Source organism: Leptonychotes weddellii, chromosome 6, assembly GCF_054177405.1.
Source record: "Leptonychotes weddellii isolate Sample4059 chromosome 6, ASM5417740v2, whole genome shotgun sequence".
Lineage (NCBI taxonomy): Eukaryota > Metazoa > Chordata > Mammalia > Carnivora > Phocidae > Leptonychotes > Leptonychotes weddellii.
In genome coordinates, this window is record NC_138374.1 from 93,368,635 (window position 1) to 93,393,192 (window position 24,558).

A 24,558-nucleotide genomic window follows, 5' to 3' on the forward strand; every position below is an offset into this window, starting at 1 on the left:
GCAAACAAATTGTCCTGTGCTAGTGTTCTAATGCCCATTCAACTCCCTGGCCCTGCATTTCTCTCTTTTTAATTCTTGGCAAAATTTAAAGTTATGTTGTAGAGGTTAAAGGAATTAGAAGTTCTGGGTTCTAATTGTGTTTTGAGGCAAACCAGGTCAACTTTCAAGGCCTCCGCTTCATGTCTTAATGTGAGATCATAATAAAATCTTTCTGAGACAACAGTGCTGTTGGGGTGGCTTCCAAGGGCTTTTACTCTGCTATATTTGGGGATGGCTATTGGAACATACTGCTAAGAAATACTGGTCTTCCTTTGCTTTGAAAAGATGGAGAACGAAGTCATATTTAAAATATACACATCGAAGGTGAGTGAATCCCCAGCAGAGTGTGCACGAACACATATAGCTACAGATATGATCTAAATATACTTAACAACACTTAATGAACACCAACCACTTTCTAAAATGCTATGCGGAATAGGAAATTGAACCAGACACATTCCCTGCTTAAATATCATCTTTCTGGAGAGAACTTCCCTGACTCTATAATCTAAAAGAGACCCTAGTCCTACCCCTTCATTCTCTAGTCTTTTACCCTTCTTTATTTTTCTTCAAAGATGCCATTACCACTTTATCAATTTAGTTTTGTACTTATCACCCTACCCTAAGGATTATGAGGGCAGGACCTTTATCTTTCTTGTTTGCTACTCTGTATCCAATACCTACATCAGTGCTAGATGTGAAAGAGATACACAGTCAAGTTTTGTTGAATGGATGAATAAATGAATGAATGGATTCACAGTACAGGCAAAAGATGATAAAGGCTTTGAGATGTAATACACACACACACACGTTTGAACTTGTTTCCTCTGGGCTTTGAAATATTCTTTATTTTCCAAATTCTGAAGGGCTAAATAATTCTATTTATGTTTCTAGGGAACGTTGTATAGATCTTCTACACTATCCTAGTAAACCACAGGTTAAATAATGCTTATTTCATAAATGAGGAAATTGAGGCTTTATAAAGACTTGCCACAGTCGCACAGCTAATAGCACAGCACCAATTAGAGTGTAACTCTGCTGATTCCTAATTTAGCACTTTTTTCTTAATTTCCCCTTATGTGATAATAAAGAAAAACCTTTTGATAGATGATTTTCACAGAACTGACCTTAATATAGTTGCAATATTTGACTTTTTATCATCTCATTTTACTTAGCTACTTGGGATCTCCATTTTTTTTTCCAGTCAAGAATACATGTTTCTATTTCTTGTCTGCAGTTTCTTCCATGCAGTGACCTAACTGCTCACACATACCTGAACTAGTTAAACAGGATGTAATGACACGCTAAAACAAACATTGGCCTTATTCATAAGTAAAGAAGGGTTTCAGAAGCAGTGGTTTATCATAAATTATTAATAAACTAAGTACAAATAATTCTGCTCTGCTCAAGGACTCTTGAAGGACATGACTCACCTTCTCTGCATCAGCCTCATGTTTCCACCTGGGATCTGGGCCACTCCATTCCCGATGCCTTGCTAGACTTCTCTTGTTAAAGGCATCATGTGGAGGGGCTATGGAGCAAGACAGAATACTTTTACATTGTTACACCTTTGTCCTCCGTAGTACTCAAGATCTAATCCATTCAGTTGACCAACTTCTGTAGGCATTAGCTCAAAGCTCTCTTCCTCATTCTTCTTTCTGGTTGCTCATATGAGCTACTCATTTTCAGACTTAATGGCAGTTCCTAATGAGTCTGTCTTTCTGTTCATCTCCCTCAGGGCCTCCAGACGTGGACCAGCCTTGTGAGCCGAGCTTGCAGGCCTGGAGTCCTGAGCTCCACCTGTACCATATGAACATGACGGTCCCCTGCCCTGCAGAAGGCTGTAGCCTGGAGCTGCTCTTCCAGCACCCGGTCCAAGCTGACACCCTTACCCTATGGGTCACCTACCTCTCCATGGACTCCTCCCAGGCACTCTTTGACACGGAGATCTTGCTGGAACACCAGGATTCTGTGCACCTGGGCCCCTTAGACACTTTCTGTGACACCCCACTCACTATCAAACTGCATGTTGATGGGAAGGTCTCAGGGGTGAAAGTCTACACCTTTGATGAGCGGATGGAAATTGATGCAGCTCTGCTGACTTCCCAGCCCCACAGTCCCTTGTGCTCTGGCTGCAGGCCTGTGAGGTACCAGGTTCTCCGTGAGCCCCCATTTGCCAATGGCTTGCCCATGGTGGTGACAAATCCTCACAGGAAGTTCACGGACGTGTGAGTTGGGTGGTAGGGCTTTTTAAACCATGGGGCTTCCTGGGGCTTTGGGAGTGGGTTTTGTTTCCCTTTTCCCCACTTTTTTTTCCATTCTGACATGACTTTAGTTGGAGAAATGTTAAGAATCTGAGAGAAGATTTTATTCTAAGGTGGCATATCTGAGATGAAGAAAAATATTTCCAAGAAAGGGGCAAGCAGGTGTTCTGACTAATATTGCCATCATTAGGATTATGGAAAAAGGAGGTTCTTATATGAGGAGCTTCTGCTGGACTGAAAGTATTTGCCACAAATAAGTTGATCAGAGTCAACCTCTATCTGGTGACACAGTTTAATTTCTGATTCCTTGCTGTAACTTTTGGATAATCTGCCATGGCTCCTCTAACATTTGAAGATTGTAGTCAACTCTTCTATAGCCAAGCAAGGAAGCCAAGGGTCCTGCAGACACTGCTTCATTTCAAGACTCATTCCTGATGTGTGTTTCATGCATCCCTCTTTTTCTCCTCCCTCTTTCCCTCTCTCTCTTCTCTTCCAACTCTCCTCTTTCTCTTTCTTCTGTTCCTTTTACTCTTAGTGAGCTCTGCTGTGTTCCTGGCACTGTGTGCTCAGTGGTGGGGACACAGACTAAGGTAAGATCATTGGCTCAGAAGAGTTCAAGGTCTAAAGTAGGAGGTTAGTATCTCCAAAGGCAAATTATCCCCATCTCATCATTTTCCTCAGAGCCTTGGGGGTAAAACAAAAGTTTTGTTGGAAGTGTTATATTAGTTAGTTTTTGATGCATTGGAAATCATCACAAAATGAAGTGGGTTAAACCAATAAACACTATTTTTCATGATTCTATGGGTTGGCGGGGTGCTCTCATCAGGACTGGCATGGCCAGGGTAGATGGTCCGGGACAAGCTCATCTACATCCTGGGGGCTCAGCTCAAATGGCTGGAGTGGCTGGGAAGATGAAGACCTCTTTCCATATGACCTCTCATTCCCTGGCAGGCTTTGTGTGGGCTTGTTCTTGTGGTGGTGGGAGGGTTCCAGCAGCAGGGAGGGCAAGCCCCCTGCACGCTCATACATCACTCATGATAACGTTCCTGCGGTCAAAGCAAGTCACACAGCCAATTCCAGATTTAAGGGGTGGCAAAATGGACTCTATGTCTTGATGGGAGGAACAGCAAAGTCACATTGCAGAGGGGTGTGAACCTGGGAAGGAGGAACTGTGGCCATTTTGCAGTCTGCCGCTGCTACACAAAAGTAGAGGGCATTGTTCACTTTGAGCTTTACTACATTTTTCTTCTCACACTTGCTCTCTGAACCAGAACTAGAAGACAGTGAAACGGACACAAAGCTAATGCAAATGAAAGGAGAGATCATGGGACAGATTTTAAAGCAAAAATTAGTTTTCAGGCTCCTCTAATAAGGCAGTTAAAATGACATTTGGCATCTAACATGATATCCACACATGCACTCATACACAGACACACACACAACCTTTAAAGTCAATAATATCCCATTTTATGGATGAGAAAACTAAGGGGTAACCTTAATTTGGTTGAACAGACCTAGTCATGGCAGACTCAAGATTAAAATCCAATTTTCCAAGTCTCATTTTGGTTCCCTTTCCTTAGTGACACACTGCCTCTTATAAATTCAGATCATTGAAGGTTGGGCTACCTGCTGCTGAGTTTTCTCCACAAGAAGTATAAACACATTTTGACACTACCATCCAGTCCTTTCCCAGCTGCAGGGCAAGGTGAGACTTTTACGCATGGCTGGATGAGAAACCGCCCTGAAAAGGGAAGCCATCAGAATTGATGAGGATATGAAATTGGTTTTGCTTTTGAAATATCTGGCACTCTCATGAGAAGATAGTTTCCCTAAAGAAAGCTGATGTGTACATTTAAAAGTCTTTAATATTTAGGTGTATTTCCTATTTAACTAAAAGCCAGTACAGAGGTTTTTGAAGATGTTTTGGAAACCCCATGATAGTTCCCATTTGCTGTTTGCACCATCAAGTGAGAGAGTGGAGGCTTTGTGGCTGAGTTGAAGCATCTGTTAAAGAAGAGAGGGTCTTGGCAGGAGGTTTATCGTGGCCATCGGGGCAGCCCCAACAACCCTTTGCGATCCTGTCCTCCTAAGTCACTCCCATTCTCGCTTGATATTGGTGGTCGTTTTCCAATTAGGGCAGGCATGGGACAAGAGGAGGAGGGAAGAATTTGTTTTGGGAAATAGCAGTCCCCCTCTTGAGCCCCTGACCTCACTTAAATGTTCACTCTCTCATGCTCTCCACCTGATCAGTGCACTTGGGTTCTAAAGAGAGTCTGATAAACTTCTTCCATCTCTGATGTCAACCAATAAAACTCCATTCCTGGCATCTATGCATTTTGGCAGGTTTAGAGGTGGGGAGTAATTTAACATATTTCTAGCTGCAGGATTTCTGGCATCCCCAAAATGATGGTAGAAGGTGTTCTCACCTCCTGGGAGACAGTTCGTCCTTCCCTCTAAGGATGCAATCTCTTTAAGATAAGAATTATCTTGAGAGATGAGAAAACTGTGATCTGCAGACCCAGGAAGGACCTTGCTGAATCCAAACACTGAAGCTTTCTTCTTCAGTTTCTTTGATTACTTCGAGGATACAGAAGACTAGTTTTACAGTAGTTGCTTGTTGTTGTTTTTTTTTAACACGATAAAGGTATACTTGAAATGCCATCTTCCTAGACTGTGCAGGACCGTTAGTTAATTCAGTGGTATTTCAGCCAGTATTTATTGCACGATCACTATGGGGAACATACCGGGAATACCGAAACCGGTATGCTTTCAAACATTCTGCTGCTGTGTAAAACTCTGTGCCCTGATCTCCGTTTCACATAACATGGCATATGTTTAACATTCCCCATAAATATCTTTTAAATTCCTGTAAGCCATCTGTGAAGGACCCAGGGCAATGTCTCACTTTCTGAATGTAGTGGTCATGGCTCATTGGTTTCCACAGGGAGGTCACACCGGGGCAGATGTATCGATACCAAGTTCAAGCTGGAGCTGGGACAGATCTGGGAGAAGCTTCACCTCCGCTGAGCCATATCCATGGAGCTCCTTACTGTGGAGATGGGAAGGTGGCGGGGTGAGTATCGGGGTGTGTGAGAATGTGTGAGCGAGAATGTCCTGCCCGGCTCAGACCAGGAGGGTTAATCTTGAGTTTTAGTTTGACTTGTTCTGGAACTTGGGGGCTGTGTGAATCTAGCATTAAGCAAGATCTAGGACCTGGTAGTGATCTTGAAAGGTCACCTACATCTTAGTTAAGGAGAAGCTCACTTTTATTTAGAGCTCACCCACTGAGATATTGGGGCTGATTTGGGGGTGGGGGGCAGCTCTTAAGGTTTCAGAGGACAACTACTGGGCAGTGATACAGAGAAGGAGTTTATAGGGGAGAAGGTTACTTGTGAGATGATGCTAAAAGACAACATGAGGGTATCTTTTGGATCAGTGGCTTGTCTTATGCTACCAAGGAGCTGTGTGACCTGAGGAAAGTCAGTATAGCTTTCTGAGCTTCACTGGCTCATTTGGCCTCTGGAAGACCTGACTACAATGTAATTTACATCCATTCTATAAAACCACCAAGGTAAAGAGGAAATCACTACTTTGGCTTCTGAACATACTATGTTCCTTTTTCTGTTGCCTTTTGTGATATCAGCCTAGGCAACTAATTCACTCTGGTTTATCTGGGACTTTCTCAAATCTAACACTGAAGACTCCCATGTCCCACCAGTCACCCTATATTCACCTGTCCTGAATGCTCATCAAACCTAATTTGTTAGTTATATAGAGCTGGGGGAGTAGGAGGCTGGATGGCCATGCACTGTGATTTGTCTTTGATTCTGCATCCTAATAAGATGGCCTATTATTAATTTCCCAGACTAGGTGAAAATACGTAGTATCCCAAGGCCCTAATAGAAAGAATTCTGTAGCCTTTCTTGGGATCCCCTCCCATCATTTAGCAATCAATAAACATTGCTTCTTCTCTTGATCTAAGATTTTTAACCTTTGGTGTAAGCCAAACCTTGCTAACACCCAGACCTTGCTAGTTGGCTGCCACCTTCTGCCTCACCCAGTCCCAGCTTTCTAGTCCCCTTCCTCCATCTCAGTTGGGGATGCTTCATATGTGCACATGCTGTTGTTCCTGTCCCTGCTTTGACAACCTCTTTCTTACAGTGTTTGGGGTGGCTTGGTTACCATTACTACCCAGCCAGAGCCCTCCTTGAGCAAAGGACTCTGCCCTATGTTGTAGCATCTCCTCCAGCAATTCTCTGATAGAGGCCACCTCAAGGCCCCAGGATGCCACATCTGGCTGGGGTCTGGGCAGGAAGGGTGGAAGAGCCATCTTCCTAACTTGCTCTTACACATTGTCTCCTGGGTCTTGAAACAGCTTCACCTGAAGCAGCAGCTGCTTGGCTGCTAGGCCTCACAAGATTCCTCATCCAAACGCTCCTTTACACTTCTCCCGGTCTTCCCTCTCTGTAGAGAGTCATACTTAGTTCTGCCTTCCAGGGGGAAGGTATCTGTGATTGTAGCTTTGTCTCAGCTGGAGGCCCTCCACCACACACACAACAAGAAGGAGAGACATGAATTGTTTAACCCACTGTTTTAAACTTGAGAAATGTTTAGATTCAATCCAAGGGAATCACAGATCCCCAAGAAGTCATCCTGAGACTCTAGTTTTAATACATTTTTTTGTCACACTGGATAACACAGCAATAAGACTACCGAACAAACAGCAGAGGCCTTGAACTTGTGAGCTGCATTCGTTTGGAAGTGATCATCTCCATCTGTCCCATGTGGGACATCTCAGCCACGTGTGCTGTCGAGCCTTTGCAATGTGGCGAGTGCGGCTAAGAGCTGAACTTTATTTAATTTTAGGTAATTTAAATTTAACTTAAAAACTTGATCCAGTTGTCAGAAAACCTTTAAGTATATTTGGAACAACTTGGGTCGGTGAATCTAAATACAGATCAAGTGTTTGAACTCAGATGTGTTGTAAATGAGAAAGACACATCAGATTTCAAAGACGTAGGATGCATAAGGAAGAATGTAATTGCTTCATTAATAATTTTTGTACTGATTACTTACTGAATGACAATATTTTGGATATATTGGGTTAGATGAAATGTGGTATTAAAACTAATTTTACCTGTTTCTTTTTTTAAATGTGACTACTCCTGTTTCTGCTGGGCAGCAGTACATGAGATGATATACAACATGCTTATATTAGCTGTTGAGATCATCTTCAAAATAAAGGAATTTGAAGTTTCCTTAATTTCTTCAGTCATGTTTTTCACAGCTCTGTTATCTTTTCTCCATTTCCATCCTACCATTTAAAATATCATTATATAATTGCATTTATAGCATGCTTTTAATTCATTTTAAAGCTTTCTCATATCTAATTACTTAATCTTTACTCTGTCCCCATGAGGAGGTATACTTTAAACAAAGGTTAGTCATGCCCTGGGTCTGAAAACACATTAGCATGCCAACACCCTTTATCTACTTGAGTTAAAATATATGTCTGTTTTGGATGTGGTGCAAAGTCAAGAAGAAAAAAATGGTAACCCTCAGTCCATTTTTAAAAAAGATTTATTTATTTATTTGAGAGAGAGAGAGTGAGTGAGTGGAGGGGCAGAGGGAAAGGGAGAGGGAGAGAATCTCCAGCAGACTCCCCGCTGAGCACAAAGCCCGGCTCAGGGCTAGATTCCAGGACCCCAAGATCAGGACCTGAGCTGAAATCAAGAGGCAGATGCTCAACCAACTGAGCCACCCGGGTGCTCCAACCCTCAATCCATTATAATGGCCGCATCTGTGTTATCTGTTTTGTTCTCATAACATGCTTCTTGTAGCTCTTAGTCTAAACTAACTCTCCCACCCAAATCCAAATTAGTCATCAGCTGTTGTCAGCATTTGAGGTTCAAAACAAAACAATGACATTTTTCTTTTCCCAGTATTCATTTCTCCCCTGCAATATATGATAGCTGCCACCAGGTGGTAGTAGGGAGTGAGGACCAGGACCGAGCCTTAGCTTTGCCCTGGACTGAGACCTGGCAGCAAGCAATCAGACTACTGAGTCTCTTGGTATATAAAACAGGAACTTTCAGTTCTACAAAATCCTAACTTTAACAACTGCATCTAGATAGAATAAAACAATGAAAACATGAAGAAATATCAGGTAAAAACGAATAGAAAACAGAACCACACATAGGCAGGCAGGTTTCCTCCTCACCAAACCAGCTATTTCTAAGATTTCACTTATCATAGGGCTGGTATGCATTTTCTACCTTAATGCCGTCCACCGGAAACACTGGCAGGGCCCTCGTGGGTCTCCTAGATGTTTCTGAGCCACGAGCTACTTTTTCTGTAAAAGCATTTTTTTTTTTTTTAAAGATTTTATTTATTTATTTGAGACAGAGAGAATGAGAGAGAGCACATGAGAGGGGGGAGGGTCAGAGGGAGAAGCAGGCTCCCTGCCGAGCAGGGAGCCCGATGCGGGACTCGATCCTGGGACCCCAGGATCATGACCTGAGCCGAAGGCAGTCGCTCAACCAACTGAGCCACCCAGGCGCCCTGTAAAAGCATTTTTTTTAACTCCTGCTTTTCTCCAACTCGTACTTCTTAATATGTAATTGGGAATTTTAAGAATTTAAAATAATGGTAACTAAACAAGAAAAACTATTTTATATATGTATGTATATAAGAATGTATATTTTTACTTTCCAGGAGCCTGGGAGAAGAGTGTGATGATGGGGACCTTCTGAGCGGAGATGGCTGCTCAAGGGCGTGCCAGCTGGAGGAAGGCTTCCACTGTGCAGGTGGGTTGAGGAGCGCCCCCTAGGCTTATGTCCTATTTCTGCAGGTGTCTCTGTGTCTTATTTCCCTGAGCTTTTAATATCCTGTAACATATAGTGAGATGCTAATAACAATGATATTTGATGTGTCTGTTGTGTGCCAGGCATTAGCTGTTTCACATATAGCATTTCATTTAGTCCCTACATTAAGTATGAAGAGACTAAACTGAGGCACAGAGGGTTCAAATAACTTGCTTTCTCTTATATGGGATTTGAACCAAGGAAGTGAGGCTCTAGGATCTACATGTGAAACCACTGGGTTACATCGCCTCCTTGATTAATGTTACCAGTTGCTCTTGGGTCCTCATGTCTAACATCAAAGCATCAGCCAAGCAGTACAATCATAGAGGTTCTACATCAAAATCAGCGTAGGAAACATTCTAAGCCAAAGGGAGTACAAGGTACCTCTTGGTGGTTGTGCTTAATAGATAAGATCATGACAGATGACAGGGGGTCCTAACACTGCTTAATCCTGGAAAATCACTAGTAATAAATTATCACTAGGTGGCTTTGACTCTAGGTTCTTGCCACACAGGAAGGCTCTCCAGAACACTTCTCCCAATTCTGGTTAAAGACATCATCAGTGGGCTTCTAACACGTAGATTATTTTTTTAAATTACCATCTGCATACATTGCCGTGTTTTAATGGAACATAACCATTCACCAAAGTTATTTTAAAGAGCAGTGCATTGAAAAATATTTTAATGCCTCTAAATCTCAAGGTAAAGGAGGATATGATTATAATTATGTATAATTTATTAAGGTGTTAAATACTGGATAGAACACACAAATGACTCTGCTATCTAGAGCAGGATCATAAAATTATAGAATCTTAGTAGTCTTCCATCCATCCATCTAATAAACCATATTCAGTATCTGCCATGTACCATGAGTCTGATAGATACCCTGATTCCTTCCTGTATATAGTCTAACAGCGATTTGGAGTCCAGCATCCTTCCCATATAGAAATCTCTTCTGCCAGTTCTTGAGAGAGGGGCCTCTAGCTCCTGCTTACATACTACGAGCAGTGAAGGACACACCTTGAAATGCACCATTCTACTTAGGAATGGCTTTATCTGTTATAAAATTCTTCTCCCTTTTTCTGGTTTGGAAACTGAGGCTCAGAGCATTGTAGTGACTCATCCACAGGCATACAGCAAAGCTTTGCAGGCCAGCACTGGAGCTCAGCTTCCTAATGCTTAATCAAGTGCTTTTTCCTTGCTGTGAAACTACAGAGGATAATTTCTTCCCCCTGTTTTATTTGACTACCATGCAGATATTTGAAATGCCTCCCCATTATTCTCCTTTCCAATCCAAACATCCCCTCATGTGATTAGGTTTCCAGACCCATTCTTATTTACCCTAACCTGGCATGTTTTGTGTGGTCAGTGCCCAGAAAGGAATTCAATACTCCAGATGTGGTCTGGCTATGCAGAATACACTGAACCGATTACCTCCCCTCTTCTGTACACAAGTATTTGTTAATGCCACCTCTGTTTGCACTGTGGTTTTTTTTTTGTTTTTTGGGGTTTTTTTGGTAACATAATGGGCTTATGTTGAATACACACACATATACACACACACACACATATATTCTCCAAATGCTGTGTCTTCTCTAGTACAGCCCAAGCCTCATTTAACTTAAGAGCCCACCTTGCTTTGTTTCTAACACATTTGATTCCATTACATTTGGCTCTTATTTCCTTAGCCTCCAAATCCAGTAAGACTATGTCTAAATTATTTTAACTTTACAGGGTAAGGCTAAAAGGATCTATTCCACAGTTAGACTTCTGTTTCATTGTATAATAAGCTCATAGTATGCTAAGCATATATTCCATTATTTCTTAAAAGATTAGGTTAGAGGGGTGCCTGGGTGGCTCAGTTGGTTAAGCGTCCAACTCTTGACTTTGGCTCAGGTCAGATCTCAGGGTTGTGAGATCAAGCCCCACATGAGCTCCACACTCAACGGGGAGTCTTCTTCTCTCTCTCTTTCCCTCCCTCTCCCCATACCCCTCCCCTGGCTCATGCATGCTCTCTCTCTAAAGTAAATAAATAAATCTTTTTTTAAAAAAAGATTAGGTTTGAAGGAACTATTGTGAAATGTGTTTTAAAAGTGGTCTGTTATTTTTAGATGGGCTTGAAAAAACAGGCAAAAATTTTAAGTCCATGGTAAAAAAAAATAGAAGAAGCATTCACTGTGTTATAAATAGAGAAACAAAACATATATATACACATTATAAAATATATTGTAAAATATATACACATTATAAAATATATTGTAAAATATATACACATAAAAATACATGCAAACATACATATAAACACACATGATTATGTACATGAACACATGTACATGTGTATATACATATATGTGCATATATATTGGTTTTGGGGGAGTGATTTGGGAAGACCATGGGTTTGATGGAATGCAGGAGTTTAAAACCCCAAATAGGCTTAGAACCAAGTCCAAGAACATTGGCTTATTCCTGGCAAGTAGAGACAGATTTACCACAGAAGGGTCTTAGACTGGAAGAAATTATGAAGGAAAATAATTAGTAGCTACATGTTGATAAGCCACTGAAAAATCATTTCAATATCCCTGTGGTATTGTGAAGAATGAAAAATAACAAGAATGGTATAGTAACAGTAAATTTTAGTAATGATGGTACTGAATGTGTACCTATATGTTGATTGATTTTCAAATCTTGATATTATTTTCACGTCCTATTATTTTAAGTGGAAATAGGAGATTAGAATCATGCTACTAATGTTCATTGTCCTACATTTTGGTAGAAAAATCAGTAGAACTTAATAAGTGGCTTTCTGATTGCACCTTAGATTTCCACACTTGAAGAAAGCTAGTTATGTACTGTAGTTGGTACTGTTCACTTAGGCGGAGTTATCCTGGGAGCAAGGTGGGACTTGTCCAGGGAATACAAGCTCGCTGCACAGTAGTCCAACAGGTTTGCGTACAGCCTCACTCCTCACCTGTTTGCTCTTGAAGACAGTGCCTCTGCCTCAGCTTGATGGAAACCCCCATGAACCTGCCTTCTGTGGACCTGGCTCAAATACAAGCTCTATTGCTCGTGTATCAAGGGACCTTTGGCAAAATGTTTCCCATGTATGATACAAACAAAAATTGCCCACCCCACATGGTTGTTGTAAGTCTAAAGGAAAGACCTATGTAAGCCTTGAAAACCCAGTGCCCATATTGTCCGTGTCCGAGCTGTGGCATACTTAGTTGAAGAAAGAATTCCTCCACAAAGAGTAATTGAAAACAAATTCCTCAACTACTTTAATATTTCAAAAACCATGAAGGGGATCCAAGTGCATAACACATCATACCATTTCTTTAACTTCTCTTTCTTCTTTTATCTACTGCTCTTTTAGCTCCTTCTTCCCTCAGGTTCTTGTTCAATGATGCCTTAACATTTCTTTCTACCTCCAGCTTACTTTTTTCTCCCTATTCTTTGTTCACAAATCCCACCACTTTCTATACGTTTTATTATACAGATGGAGTCTACTCCTCTCCCCATGAAAAAGGATCCTTTTTCCTTGCACATGTGTATGCGCGTGCGTGCGTGTGTGTGTGTGTGTGTTGTCTGCATGTTTGGGGTGAGCATTAGACCTGCTGACAGTAGCAGGATTCTCTTTCATGGATTAGAGAAAAAATATAATGATTTTTGCATGACATATATAACAACACTTTTTTAAACATACAATATTTTTTGGCAGGGGAGCCAAGCCTATGTTACATATATGAGGGAGATGGGATATGTGAACCTTTTGAGAAGGAAACCAGCATCATAGACTGTGGCCTCTATACTCCCAAAGGATACCTGGATCAATGGGCCACCCAAGCTTACTCCTCTCATGAAGACAAGAAGTGTCCTGCTTCCTTGGTAACTGGAGAACCTCATTCAATGGTAAATCAAGCCAGAAGAATTGAGTTAAGGCTGAGCAGAATTGCTCTCTCTCAGATGCTTTATGGGGGCTTACATTCTCTCCTGTCTTTGATATCAAATTTAGTCCCTACTGAACTCAGAATAAGGTAACGTTAAATGGGACACTGCTAGGCTGGCAATTAAGTCTCCTCTCCGCGCCCCCACCCCCCCGCCCCCATACCCTACTTACCCGCACTAGGTTTCATCCAGGAGCCTTTGGCTGTGCAGTAACTAACTCTAAGGGATACAGAGCATCTCAAAATTAATCTCAAATATATAAATACCAGAAATTACACTTGATCTTTGTGTATGGGAGGATTTATTTTAAAAAGAAGAAAAAGAAGTAGTAAAGAGTCAGAATGCCTGGATTACAATACTGAATTCACCAGTATTACTATTATTATTACTAAGCGAGGTTTGACAGGTCACTTAACCTCTCCGGGCCCCAATGTTCTCATATATAAAATGGGTCATAGTAATAACTTTTGGATTTAACTCAATATGTTTATTACAAGGATCAAATGGAATTTAAATATATTAAAGATCAAAGTATAACTCAATTTAAAGAATTGTTATTCTTGAAGAAATTCTACAGTTAGTACTAAAAACAAATCCTTAGGTATACAATTTTCTATGAATCTCCACCTAAATAAATAGGAGATCCTCTGAGGACTTTAAGGACTGACTTCTGTGAATTATAGTTCAATACTGAAAAGAAGATTAAGGGCTTTGGCTTTTGGGTACTATTCTAGATGCATCCATTGCCAACTAAACTCTTCCATTCATCATAACAATAAGCAATACCGTTCTTTCAACAGAAGTGAGATTAAGCTCTCTAGGTATTTTAGGCCAGGATGAAATCACTGGATTTTATACTTAAGCAGACACCCCCAGGAAATTGAGGAACCAGCCAGAGCTGGTGCTCTAGTTCAAGAAACTCCTCAAGGACCCAGGCATCTTCTAGATTCTAGCTCTTTCTATCCTTGGCTTGCAGCTTCCTTCCTCCTCCTCATAAGATGACTCCTCCAGGCATGACGTCAGCATTCCAGGCAGGAAGATGGGGGAAGTTCACAGGGAAATAGGTATATGCTAACTGAGTCTTTCCCTTTTTATTGGGAAAATCATGGCAGCTTTTTTGGAAGTTTAATACTACAGATTTCCATCAACATTTTATTGGTCATACCCAGGTCACTTCATCACCCTCAGTTGTAAAGGCGTCTGAGGAGATGAGCATTTTTAACTAGATTCACTGCCCTCTTGAACAAAATCAGAGTTTGAAAGTAAGGGGAAATGGATATGGGGGAGGCAAGTAGCCGTGTCTGCCACACTTCTACAGTGAAATCTGTCATCTTTCTCAAGAGTTCTTGGTGCCCAAGGACAGGAAGCCAGGGAAGTTGGAAGATTCTGAGTTAGTAACAGCTCTCTGAAGTTGCTTGTCGTCTAGCTTGTCTGTCTTCCTTAACTAACTTCCTTAACTAGGAGAAATTTTCTGGAGTTTCTGTTCCCTGGCTTCTAAACCCAGCTGAATGCTCAGTGGCTCCCTAACTCAGTAGCCTCACTGCCGGGACTGGTGGATCCTGCCTGGTAAGGATATAACCATCATCTTGGACAGACGTCTGTGGCTGATTCTAGGAGCAGTTGCCTGAAATGAGCCAGGACTGTTCATAGGGCAAGTTCTCTGGGTTTATGGTGGGCTGAGGGTTATCATGTGTGTTTTTCTACCCAGAAAAGTTATATCCTGAGGCTAGCAGAGAGCATTCTTCTACACTAAGAAAAGTTTTCTGCCAGTAATCATTAAGTACTCACAAAGAGAGGAAAATTTTGGTTTTGAGCTACAGAGTTTCATTGTCTTTACTTATCTTTCACCCTCCACCTTTACTTTTTGGTTGAAATTGCATTTCAGATTTGCACATCATACCATCCAGATTCACCAGAGCACTATCCCCTTACTGGCTGGTTTCCCTGTGTCACCAATGGAAATAGACCTCAGGATAAAAGAAGTGAGCAGACAGAAGGTAGCCTGGAGAGAGAGGATGAGGTGTGGCTAAAAGTAAGTGACCCAAATGGTTTTTTGTGAATGGATAGTGTGTGTGTGTGTGTGTGTGTGTGTGTGTGTGTAAAATGATACGTTGCAATGGCTTGTCAGGAAATTTCCTTTTGTTTTTCTCAACATCTTTAATATTTTGAATTTATTTTCACCTCTTTTTGAATTTTGGACTTCTTTCTTTGTAAGTAAATCCATTTATCAAAGTGTAACATATACACAGAAAAATGCAAACATCAGAAATGCACAGATCCATACATTTTTACAGAGTGAACATCCTCTTCACCCATCACACAGATCAAGAAACAGAGTAGTGATCACCCCATAAAGCATTATCCTTGCCCTTCTCGGTCATGATACCACAGAGGCATCTACTCTTTTAAGTTATATCATCAGAGATTGCCTGTGTTTGAACTTTGTGTGAAACACTTGAGTGTGTAATTTTGTGTGTCATTCCTTCTTACTCAGCATTCTGTTTGTAAGAATGCCGTGGCATTTAGCAGTAGAGTTCATTTCTATGGCTGTGTACCATTCCAGTGTATGAATACACCACAATTTATTTATCCATATGGATGGACTTTGAGGTTATTTCTAGTTTTTCTCTACGGTATTATGCATAATTCTGCTATAAACATTTCTATACATTTCTTTTGGTGAATGTATATAAACAGTTGGGTGTATTTGGAACTGCTAGATCATTGGTATGCAGATGACAAGCTTTACTAGATAATTCCAAATAAGCTTCCACAGTGGTTGTACTAATTTAAACTCCCACCAGGGGCTTATGAGTATTCCAGATGCTTCACATTTTCACCAATACTTGGTATGTCAAGTCTTAATTTTAGTCATGCTGTTGGGCATATAAAAGTGTCCCCTCAGTGGTGTCCATTGCTTTTACATGTCAACTAATGAGTTTTTTAAATGTATACTGCCATTTGTATATCCTTTTTCTTTTCTTTTCTTTTTTTTCCTGGAGGACATATTCAAATCTTTTGCCCAATTTTGTTTGGGTTATCTGTCATTTTCTTCTTCATTTATGTGATTTCTTTACAAGTTTCTGAATGTAATCCTTTTTTGGTTATATGTTATTTAGTATGTTCCAATATTGTGGCTTACTTTTTCTTACTTTTGTGGTATCTTTAGACAAATAGAATGTCTAAATTTTACAAAAGTCCAGTTTATCTTTCTTTCCCTTTATGGTTAAGTGCTTTTCATTATGGTATTAAGTATGGTATTAAGAAATCTTTGCCTGTCACAAAGATACTTTCTTGTATTATCTTTTTTTAAAAAGATTTTATTTATTTGAGAGAGAGAGAGAGCATGAAAGGGGGGAGGGTCAGAGGGAGAAGCAATCTCCCAATGTGGGACTTGATCCCCGGACTCCAGGATCATGACCTGAGCTGAAGTCAGTTGCTTAACCAACTGAGCCACCCAGATGCCCTCTTGTATTATCTTTTAGACATGTTATTATTTTACCTTCCATATATAGGTCTACAAACCATCTGGAATTTTTATATATTGTGTGAGGTAAAGATCAAGAATTTTTCCCCTATGGATATGCAATACATCTAGAACCACTCTTATTCAAACTAAAAATTTCTTTTTCCCACTGTGTTGCGCTGTGCACCTTTGTCATAAGTCAACTAGCAATATGTATTTGGTTCATTTATTGATTCTATATTTTGTTTTACTGGTCTTTATATTCTTGCTTTAATATTATACTCTAAATTATGGCACATTTTTGGTGAATCTTAAAATTGGATAATTTAAGCCCTAAAACTTTGTTCCTTTTTTTTCCAGATTACATTAGCTGTTCTTGGTCCTTTGAATTTTTATATTAACTTTGGAACCAGCTTCCATTTCCACATATGGAAAAAAAAAAACCCTGATGTAATTTTGATTGGGATATCATTGAAACTTTAAGTCAATTTGGGGAGAGTTTTTCTTTAAAATATTGAGTCTTCTCTACATCAAAAACTAATGATGTAATGTGTGGTGATTAACATAACATAATAAAAAAAAAGACAAAATATTGAGTCTTCTAATATATTCCTTCAATTACTTGTCTTCCTTAATTTCTCTTAATATTTTATAGTTTTCTGAGAGAAGGGAGTTGAATTTTATCAAATGCTTTTTTCTGCATCTGTTGAGTTGATCATATTAGGTTGTCTTCTGTTCTGCCAAAGTCTTGACTTACTTTGATAAACTTCTAAATGTTAAACTAAGCTTACATACCTGGAAAAAAAAATAACAACTTGGAGTTGTTTTATATATATACATATATAAAATGTATAATCCTTTGTCAATAATTTTGGATTCTGTTTGTGAATATTTTAAGTGTTTTTTCATCTTTGTTCATTAGAGCTTGACTCCTATTTTTAAATTTTATTTTACTGTTTTATCAAGTTTTATGATTGACTTCTAAAAAGTTTTTTTCCCCGCTAGTTATGGGATATGTTATGTAAAGTTGGTGCTAATTCTGGAGGTATTCATCAGTAAAGCTATATGATCCTGTGTTTTCTTTGAGAAAAAATTTAAATTATGAGTTAAAATTTTAAAACAAATGTAGAAGAATTTGGGTTTTCTATTTCTTCTTAGGTCAATTTTGGTAAGTTGGGTTTTTCAAGTAATTTGTGCATTTTTTTCCTAAAAATTTGAATTTATTGGCATTAAGTTTTCTATAATGTTCTCTTATTTTCTTTGTAATGTTTCCACCTCTAGAAATTTTTTCACTCATGATATTGTTACATTTTGGCTTCTCTATTTATTTTTGGTCAGTCTTGCTAAAGGTTTATTAGTTTTATTAATCTTTTTATAGAACGAGCCAAAGAAAATATGTATAGTCTATGTGCATATCCATATATCTGTATGTACATATAGATAAAAGGAATGTATACGTATAAACCTAAAAGGAAGGAAATAATTAAAAAAAGAACATACTCATGTGCTCTTATTTTCATTATTTACTTTCTTTTATGTTTGTATTTAACTTGCTCTTCTTTTTCTAATAACTTGAGATGATGCTTAGATAATTATTTTTTGGCTTCTTTTCTTTTTTAATATGTGTATTAAGGCCATATATTTCCTTAAATATTTCCATATATAAGCATGGCTTTGGTGACATCCTAAAAGTTTTGCATTATCTTATTTCTGTTATCACTTGGTTCAAACATATTTTTGCAATTTTCATTTGATTTCTTTCTTTTTTTTTTTTTTTTTTGACCACTGCATTATATACAAGTGTGCTGTTTAACTTCTAAACATTTGTGGATTTTCTGGTTACCTTTTTGTTTTTGATTCTCAGGGTTAGGGTTAGGGTTAGGGTTAGGGTGAAGTTGCTGTGGTCAAAGAGTATATCTTGTATGGTTCCAATCCTTTGTAATTTGTTGAGCCTTGAATTATGGACCAGTGTATGGTCAATACTGGTAAATATTACCTGTACTTTGAAAGGGATATGTACTCTGAAATTATTGGATAGAGCATTCTATATATTTAAGATAAATCAAATTCACCCATCATCATGTTGAAAGTTTCTATATCATATATATTTTGTATATATAGATATATTTTCTTGATATTCTGTGTACTGTTTCTATCAGTTAATGAGTGATATGTTTTAGAAACTCCCACTATAATCTTGGGTTTGTCTATTTCTCCTTTATTTTTTATCAGTTTTTGATTTATACATTTTGAGGCTATCTTATTAAATATACACACAATTCTCACTTTGTGTGGTAGTGTGGAACCTCAAAATGATCATGCAAACTAAATTTATGCAAAGCAAACTTAATAATCAATGAGGAAAAATTGTAATTTGTTACATGAACTCAAAGTTTTTGCCACAATGTTAAACTCATGTGAAGGACAAATTTTTAAATAGTAGAACTGGTATTTATTTAGTTCATTATAATATAAAACATTTAAAAACATAGAGAATTAAAGTGTTTCCTTTCATTGTAAAAATGTTACCAACAGTAGTTTGAACAGCACTTGACTTTTTCATCATATGACTTACATTACAAAGCTAGCAGTTTTTTTATGCCTTTGTGAATTGTCATATTCCATTCTAAGTTTGGATCAACTTCCAACATTTTATCCTTTGCACTTTCAATGTTATGAAATATCTCTGAGAGTTCTTTTAATGTGAATTTTTTCTTGGCATCACTTCCTCTGGGACATCTTCATCCTATTTGTCACAACCACTTTTCTCATTTATGTTGATAATTTTACTTTCACTAAGTCCCTCTGGCTGCATCTCTAGAGTCCCTCCAATTGGCAGCAGAATTGACATTCCCACCCATCAGCTTTTTCTTCTATAACTCTGCTTACCTTTAGTTCACATTTCTCCTCCAGCATTATCACTTTTTTTCCTACACGTTCATCCTTATTGGCCAATTCCCCCTTTCAATTACCCATTTTTGTAAAATGTCTTGTAGGTTTATCACTGAGAAACAAGGAGGCAACACAACTACACACTTTTCTGTCTCTGCATTAACTGGATAACAGATACACAGTGACCAATCAGTGACAGACTTTGAAAGAAGTGATTGGTCACTGATCATTGTGATTTGTGGATTGAAAGACTATTAGTGAAGTTTGTACTTCCTGTACTTACAATTAATATATTGTGCTAATTGTAATTTAAATCCTATCATTGGGACTCTGGTGTTATATAACTAAATTGTGATAATTGATATTTGTGCATATGGGAACTTGTGCATGTATAAAATCAGGACTGTCAGTGTATAATTTTAGAATTTCTATATCTTCCTGGTTGATTATCTCTTTTAACATTAAGAAATGCCTCTTTTTATCTCTAAGAATATTCCTGCTTTACTGTAAACTTTGCCTGATATTAGTATAGCTATACCTTTTGTTAGTCATACTTTTATTTTATTCTCTAAGTGGTTATTCTAGAGATTGCAGCATGTATCTTTAACTGGTTAGAGTCTGCTATGAATTAGAGCTCGCATAATTTCATAAGCAATGACTACCTTAGAATACTCTACCTCCATTTACTACTTCCTGGCTTTTTAAAGTTAATATGATTTAAAAATAGCTAATATTTACCCTGTCCAGTGCTCTTCAGACCTTTCTAATTTCTGTGCTTTCCTCATTTTTATTTAACTTGAAGAAATCCCATTTATTGTTTCTTTTTATGTGAGTGTACTGGCAATGAATTCTTTTAGTTTTTGTGTGGCTGAAAATATCTTTATTTGACATTCATTTTTCAAAGGGTATCTTTGCCTGGTATAGAATTCTAAGTGGCCAGTTGTTTTCTTTCATCAGCCTAAAGATGTTATTCCAGTGTCTTTTCACTTTCATACTTTCTTTGGAGAGTTAGCTGTACATCTGATATATATTACTTTGAAGGCAATGACTTTTTTTTTTTTTTTTTTTTTGCTCATGGGATTAGAACTAAATTTTTTTTTATTTTTTATTTTTTATTTTATTTTATTTTTTTTTATTCTTATGTTAATCCCCATACATTACATCATTAGTTTTAGATGAAGTGTTCCATGATTCATTATTTGTGCATAACACCCAGTGCTCCATGCAGAATGTGCCCTCCTCAATACCCACCACCAGGCTAACCCATCCTCCCACCCCCCTCCCCTCTAGAACCCTCAGTTTGTTTTTCAGAGTCCATCCTCTCTCATGGTTCGTCTACCCCTCCGATTTCCCCCGCTTCATTCTTCCCCTCCCGCTACCTTCTTCTTCTATTTTTTTCTTAACATATAGAAGGCAATGTCTTTTATTTTCTGGTGCTTTCAGTATTTTCTGTTTGTGTTTTGCCTTCAGCACTTTTACTATGATGTTCCAAGCCCTGTTTTTTCTTTGTATATATGTGGCTAAGGCTTTGTCAAGCTTTTTGAATCTGTGACTTAATGTCTCTACTTGCCCATTTACACTTTCTTCTTTTTCTTGGATACCAGATATACATACATTAGACCTTTTTGCTGTGTATCTTTTATCCTTTTTCTTCTTCATTTCTTTCCCTTTTTCTTCATGCTGAAGTCTGGTTATTTTATACTGATATTTCTTCTGTTTCACTAATCATAACTTTTACTCCAACAGCTGTTATACTGTTTATTAAATTATTAATTTCAGTTATTGTATTTTTAATTCTAGAATTACTATTTAACTTTTTCTATAGATTCTCATTTTGTCTGAAATTCTTTATCCTATAGTTTATTTTTAAAAATATATTAATCACTATAATTGTCAAGTCTGTGTCTGATAATATCAATATCTTGGTGACCTGAGGTCTGTTTATGATGACAGTTTCTTCTCTTTATTTTCATTCATTTAGTCTTATCTACTTTCATACTGAATAATGTTTTTACTAAATTATCATAGAGATTGTGGAGATTATGGCTAATGATATCTTTCTTTCAAGATCATTTACTTTTTTTAAAAAAACATGTAATAAGATTTGGGAAAGAACACCTTAATCCAATCAGTAATTAAGATGACTCAAGCTTATGCTTCTGTATTAGTGAGCCCTGATATATTTCATTTTTCCCTTTTTTCCCTAAGCCCTAGCCTTTCAGGGGTCTCAATTAAAAGCTTAGATCAGGCCCTCCATCTTGATATTTTCTGAAGTACAAATTTCTATTTCCTCAGAAGTATGTGTCTGCTAAAAACTGCTTAGCTTTTTAGCCTCTGACCCACGAATTTCTGCCTAGTTTCTTATACTCTTATTCTGCAGAGCTTAGAATTTGAAAAATATCTCAGTGACAAAAGTGGCACAGAATGTGAGGTTACCTTCAATGTGGTTTCTTGCTTTTCAAGTCTCTTCAGTCCTGACTGCTATGGTTTCTTTCACGCGTTTCCAAGCATTTTTCTTTTTACTTTATTCATACTTTATAATTTTTCTTGTCATGAGTGTTTGTTCTATTATAAGCTACTTCCTCACAGCTGGAAGCAGAAGTCTCCAACTGGAATTCTTTTAATGTATGTCAGTTAGCTACCATATATATTTTAGGTGTGTACCCTATTCTTACTACAAGTGATCTAGGGGTAATAATCCTTGTATAAGAAAAAAATCACTAATATAATTGGAAATTAAGTTAATATATCAAACCTATTAATAAAATTTAGTTTTGGGCGCCTGGGTGGCTCAGTTGGTTAAGCGACTGCCTTCAGCTCAGGTCATGATCCTGGAGTCCCGGGATCGAGTCCCGCATCGGGCTCCTTGCTCGGCTGGGGGTCTGCTTCTCCCTCTGATCCTCTTCCCTCTCGTGCTGTCTCTCATTCTCTCTCTCTCAAATAAATAAATAAAATCTTTAAAAAAAAATTTAGTTTTCACAAATCCACATAATACCAAATAAATTAGGGAGTGATTTCTAAAAATAAGTTCATTGGGGTTTCCCCAAGTTCTCTGAAGACTGTAGGATTTCTGACTATTATTTCTTTTAGCTTACTTTAATTTGGTTTCATATACACACATGATTTGTATGAAATGGATCAGAGACAAATTTATTTTACAAGGAGGAAACAACTATACTGAAAAACATTAGCCTTGAAAATATCTTTCCAAAATCTTTCATTTCATTTACATTACATTTCATTTGCTACTTTCCCAACAAATTTCTCACTTTAGTCCTCAGTCCTTTACTGAGGTAACTTGTCTCTCTTAGTTTTCCTTGGTTTTATCTAATCTTGATCCAATTGACCAAAATGTATGAACTTTCTCTTATGTGGCATAGAAGATTTTTATTATTTACAATAATAAGCACATATTATTTTATTTTTTAAAGATTTATTTATTTATTTCAGAGTGGGGAGGGGTAGAGGGAGAGGGAGAGAAATCTTCAAGCAGATTCCCTGCTGAGGAGCCCGATGTGGGCTTTATCCCAGGACCGTGAGATCATGACCTGAGCTGAAACCAAGGGCTGGCTGCTTAACCAACTGAGCCACCCAGGTGCCCCATAATAAGTACATTTTAAAATCCATTTATAGTTTACAAAGTACATTGCCATGTACTTTTTAATTTCATCCTTACAATAGCCTATGAGTTTGGCTAAAGTAGGTGTTTTCCTGTTTTATAGATGAGAAAAATAAGAACCAGTCTCAAAGTTCTTTTTCTACATCACTCAAGAATAAAATGGTAAATCTGAAGATCAAACTCATGCTTCTTAACTCTAATCCCATATTTATTCCTTTACACTATGTTGCCTCATTCAGTCAGCATTCATTATGCACCTTGATATGCCAAACCCAGAATTGAACACTGGGGATAAACATGAGAATATGACATGAGCAAGAAAGCAAATTGAAACATATGTGGAATTGGGAGGAAAGGTTTCTTTTCTTTTGTTGGATTTCTTCTAAATTCTTCAAAGACGATGTATCTATGGATCTAGTTCATAGGATTTATTAAGTGCATATTGTAACTCTAAGTGCCATTGGAGGATAGAAAAAGAAACAGAAGGCATGATTCCTCCCAGAAAGTGCTTTGAATCTCAGCAATATAGGCAACAAATGAAGCAATTTGAGAAGCAGACATCCAATAAGAATCTGTTGTTTGGTTTCACAGGGAGCCCATCAACATATGCAAAATCATATGCTCATGTTTATTTTCATGGCTGTTCTAAAATGTCCTAAATTTGGAATGGTCTCACTCAGGCTGGACTAGTTAGAAATCCTAACAGAAACTTCCCCATGCTTATAGTATTTTAAATACAATATTGAAAACATCAGTTATAAATTATGGACCACTGCTGAAAACCTTTGCTACATAAAACCTAAAGCCTGTTTACCATAATTTCCTTCTTTTCTTTGTTTGGGTTCAACTAGCCAAACACTACATATGAATCTTCAACAGAAAATGCATTGCATATTTAATTGATTGGATTTCAAAGATAAGACTGTGACACCAGACTCCTGGAGAGGGGAGGGTGTGGAGACACCTATGTATTTAGATTTGCTCTGTTCCAGGTATCTTATTAATTCTCATACAAGCTCTCTATCAGAGATAATGATTTTTTCTTATCTAAAAATGATTATCTGAAAACTCAGAGATGTTAAACATTTGAGATAACATAGATAGTAGAGATACAGATAAGATTCAAATTCAAATATAGCTTATTCCAAAACCCATGTTTCCTTCCTCTATACCAGGAGTTGGGAAACATTTTTCTATAAAGAGAAAAATAAATATTTTATGGTTTGTGGGCCTTACAGTCTCTGTTACAACTACTTAACACTGCTGTTTTAGAATGAAAGCAGCCACAGACAGTATGTAAATGATCAAGCATAGCTGTGTTCTAATAAAATTATATTTATGAACACTAAAATTTTAATTCATAAAATTTTCACGTTATTCACATTGTTTTTCTTTGATTTTTTTCAACCATTTGAAAATGCAAAAACCATTCTTAGCTCACAGACCATACAAAACCAGGCAGTGAGTCAGATCT

At 37.9% G+C, this 24,558-nt stretch overlaps 1 protein-coding gene across 2 annotated transcripts in view; it reads left to right on the forward strand.

The window, feature by feature from the left end:
- Window positions 1–24,558, forward strand: part of PAPPA2 (pappalysin 2) — a 252,615-nt gene that overhangs the window by 111,436 nt on the left and 116,621 nt on the right. For both annotated transcript variants that reach the window (XM_081824648.1, XM_081824649.1), the window contains 5 exons: window positions 1,778–2,267; window positions 5,248–5,376; window positions 9,018–9,109; window positions 12,881–13,071; window positions 14,993–15,139. In XM_081824648.1, the coding sequence (XP_081680774.1) occupies window positions 1,778–2,267; window positions 5,248–5,376; window positions 9,018–9,109; window positions 12,881–13,071; window positions 14,993–15,139 (1,049 nt within the window). The remainder of the gene's footprint in view (window positions 1–1,777; window positions 2,268–5,247; window positions 5,377–9,017; window positions 9,110–12,880; window positions 13,072–14,992; window positions 15,140–24,558) is intronic.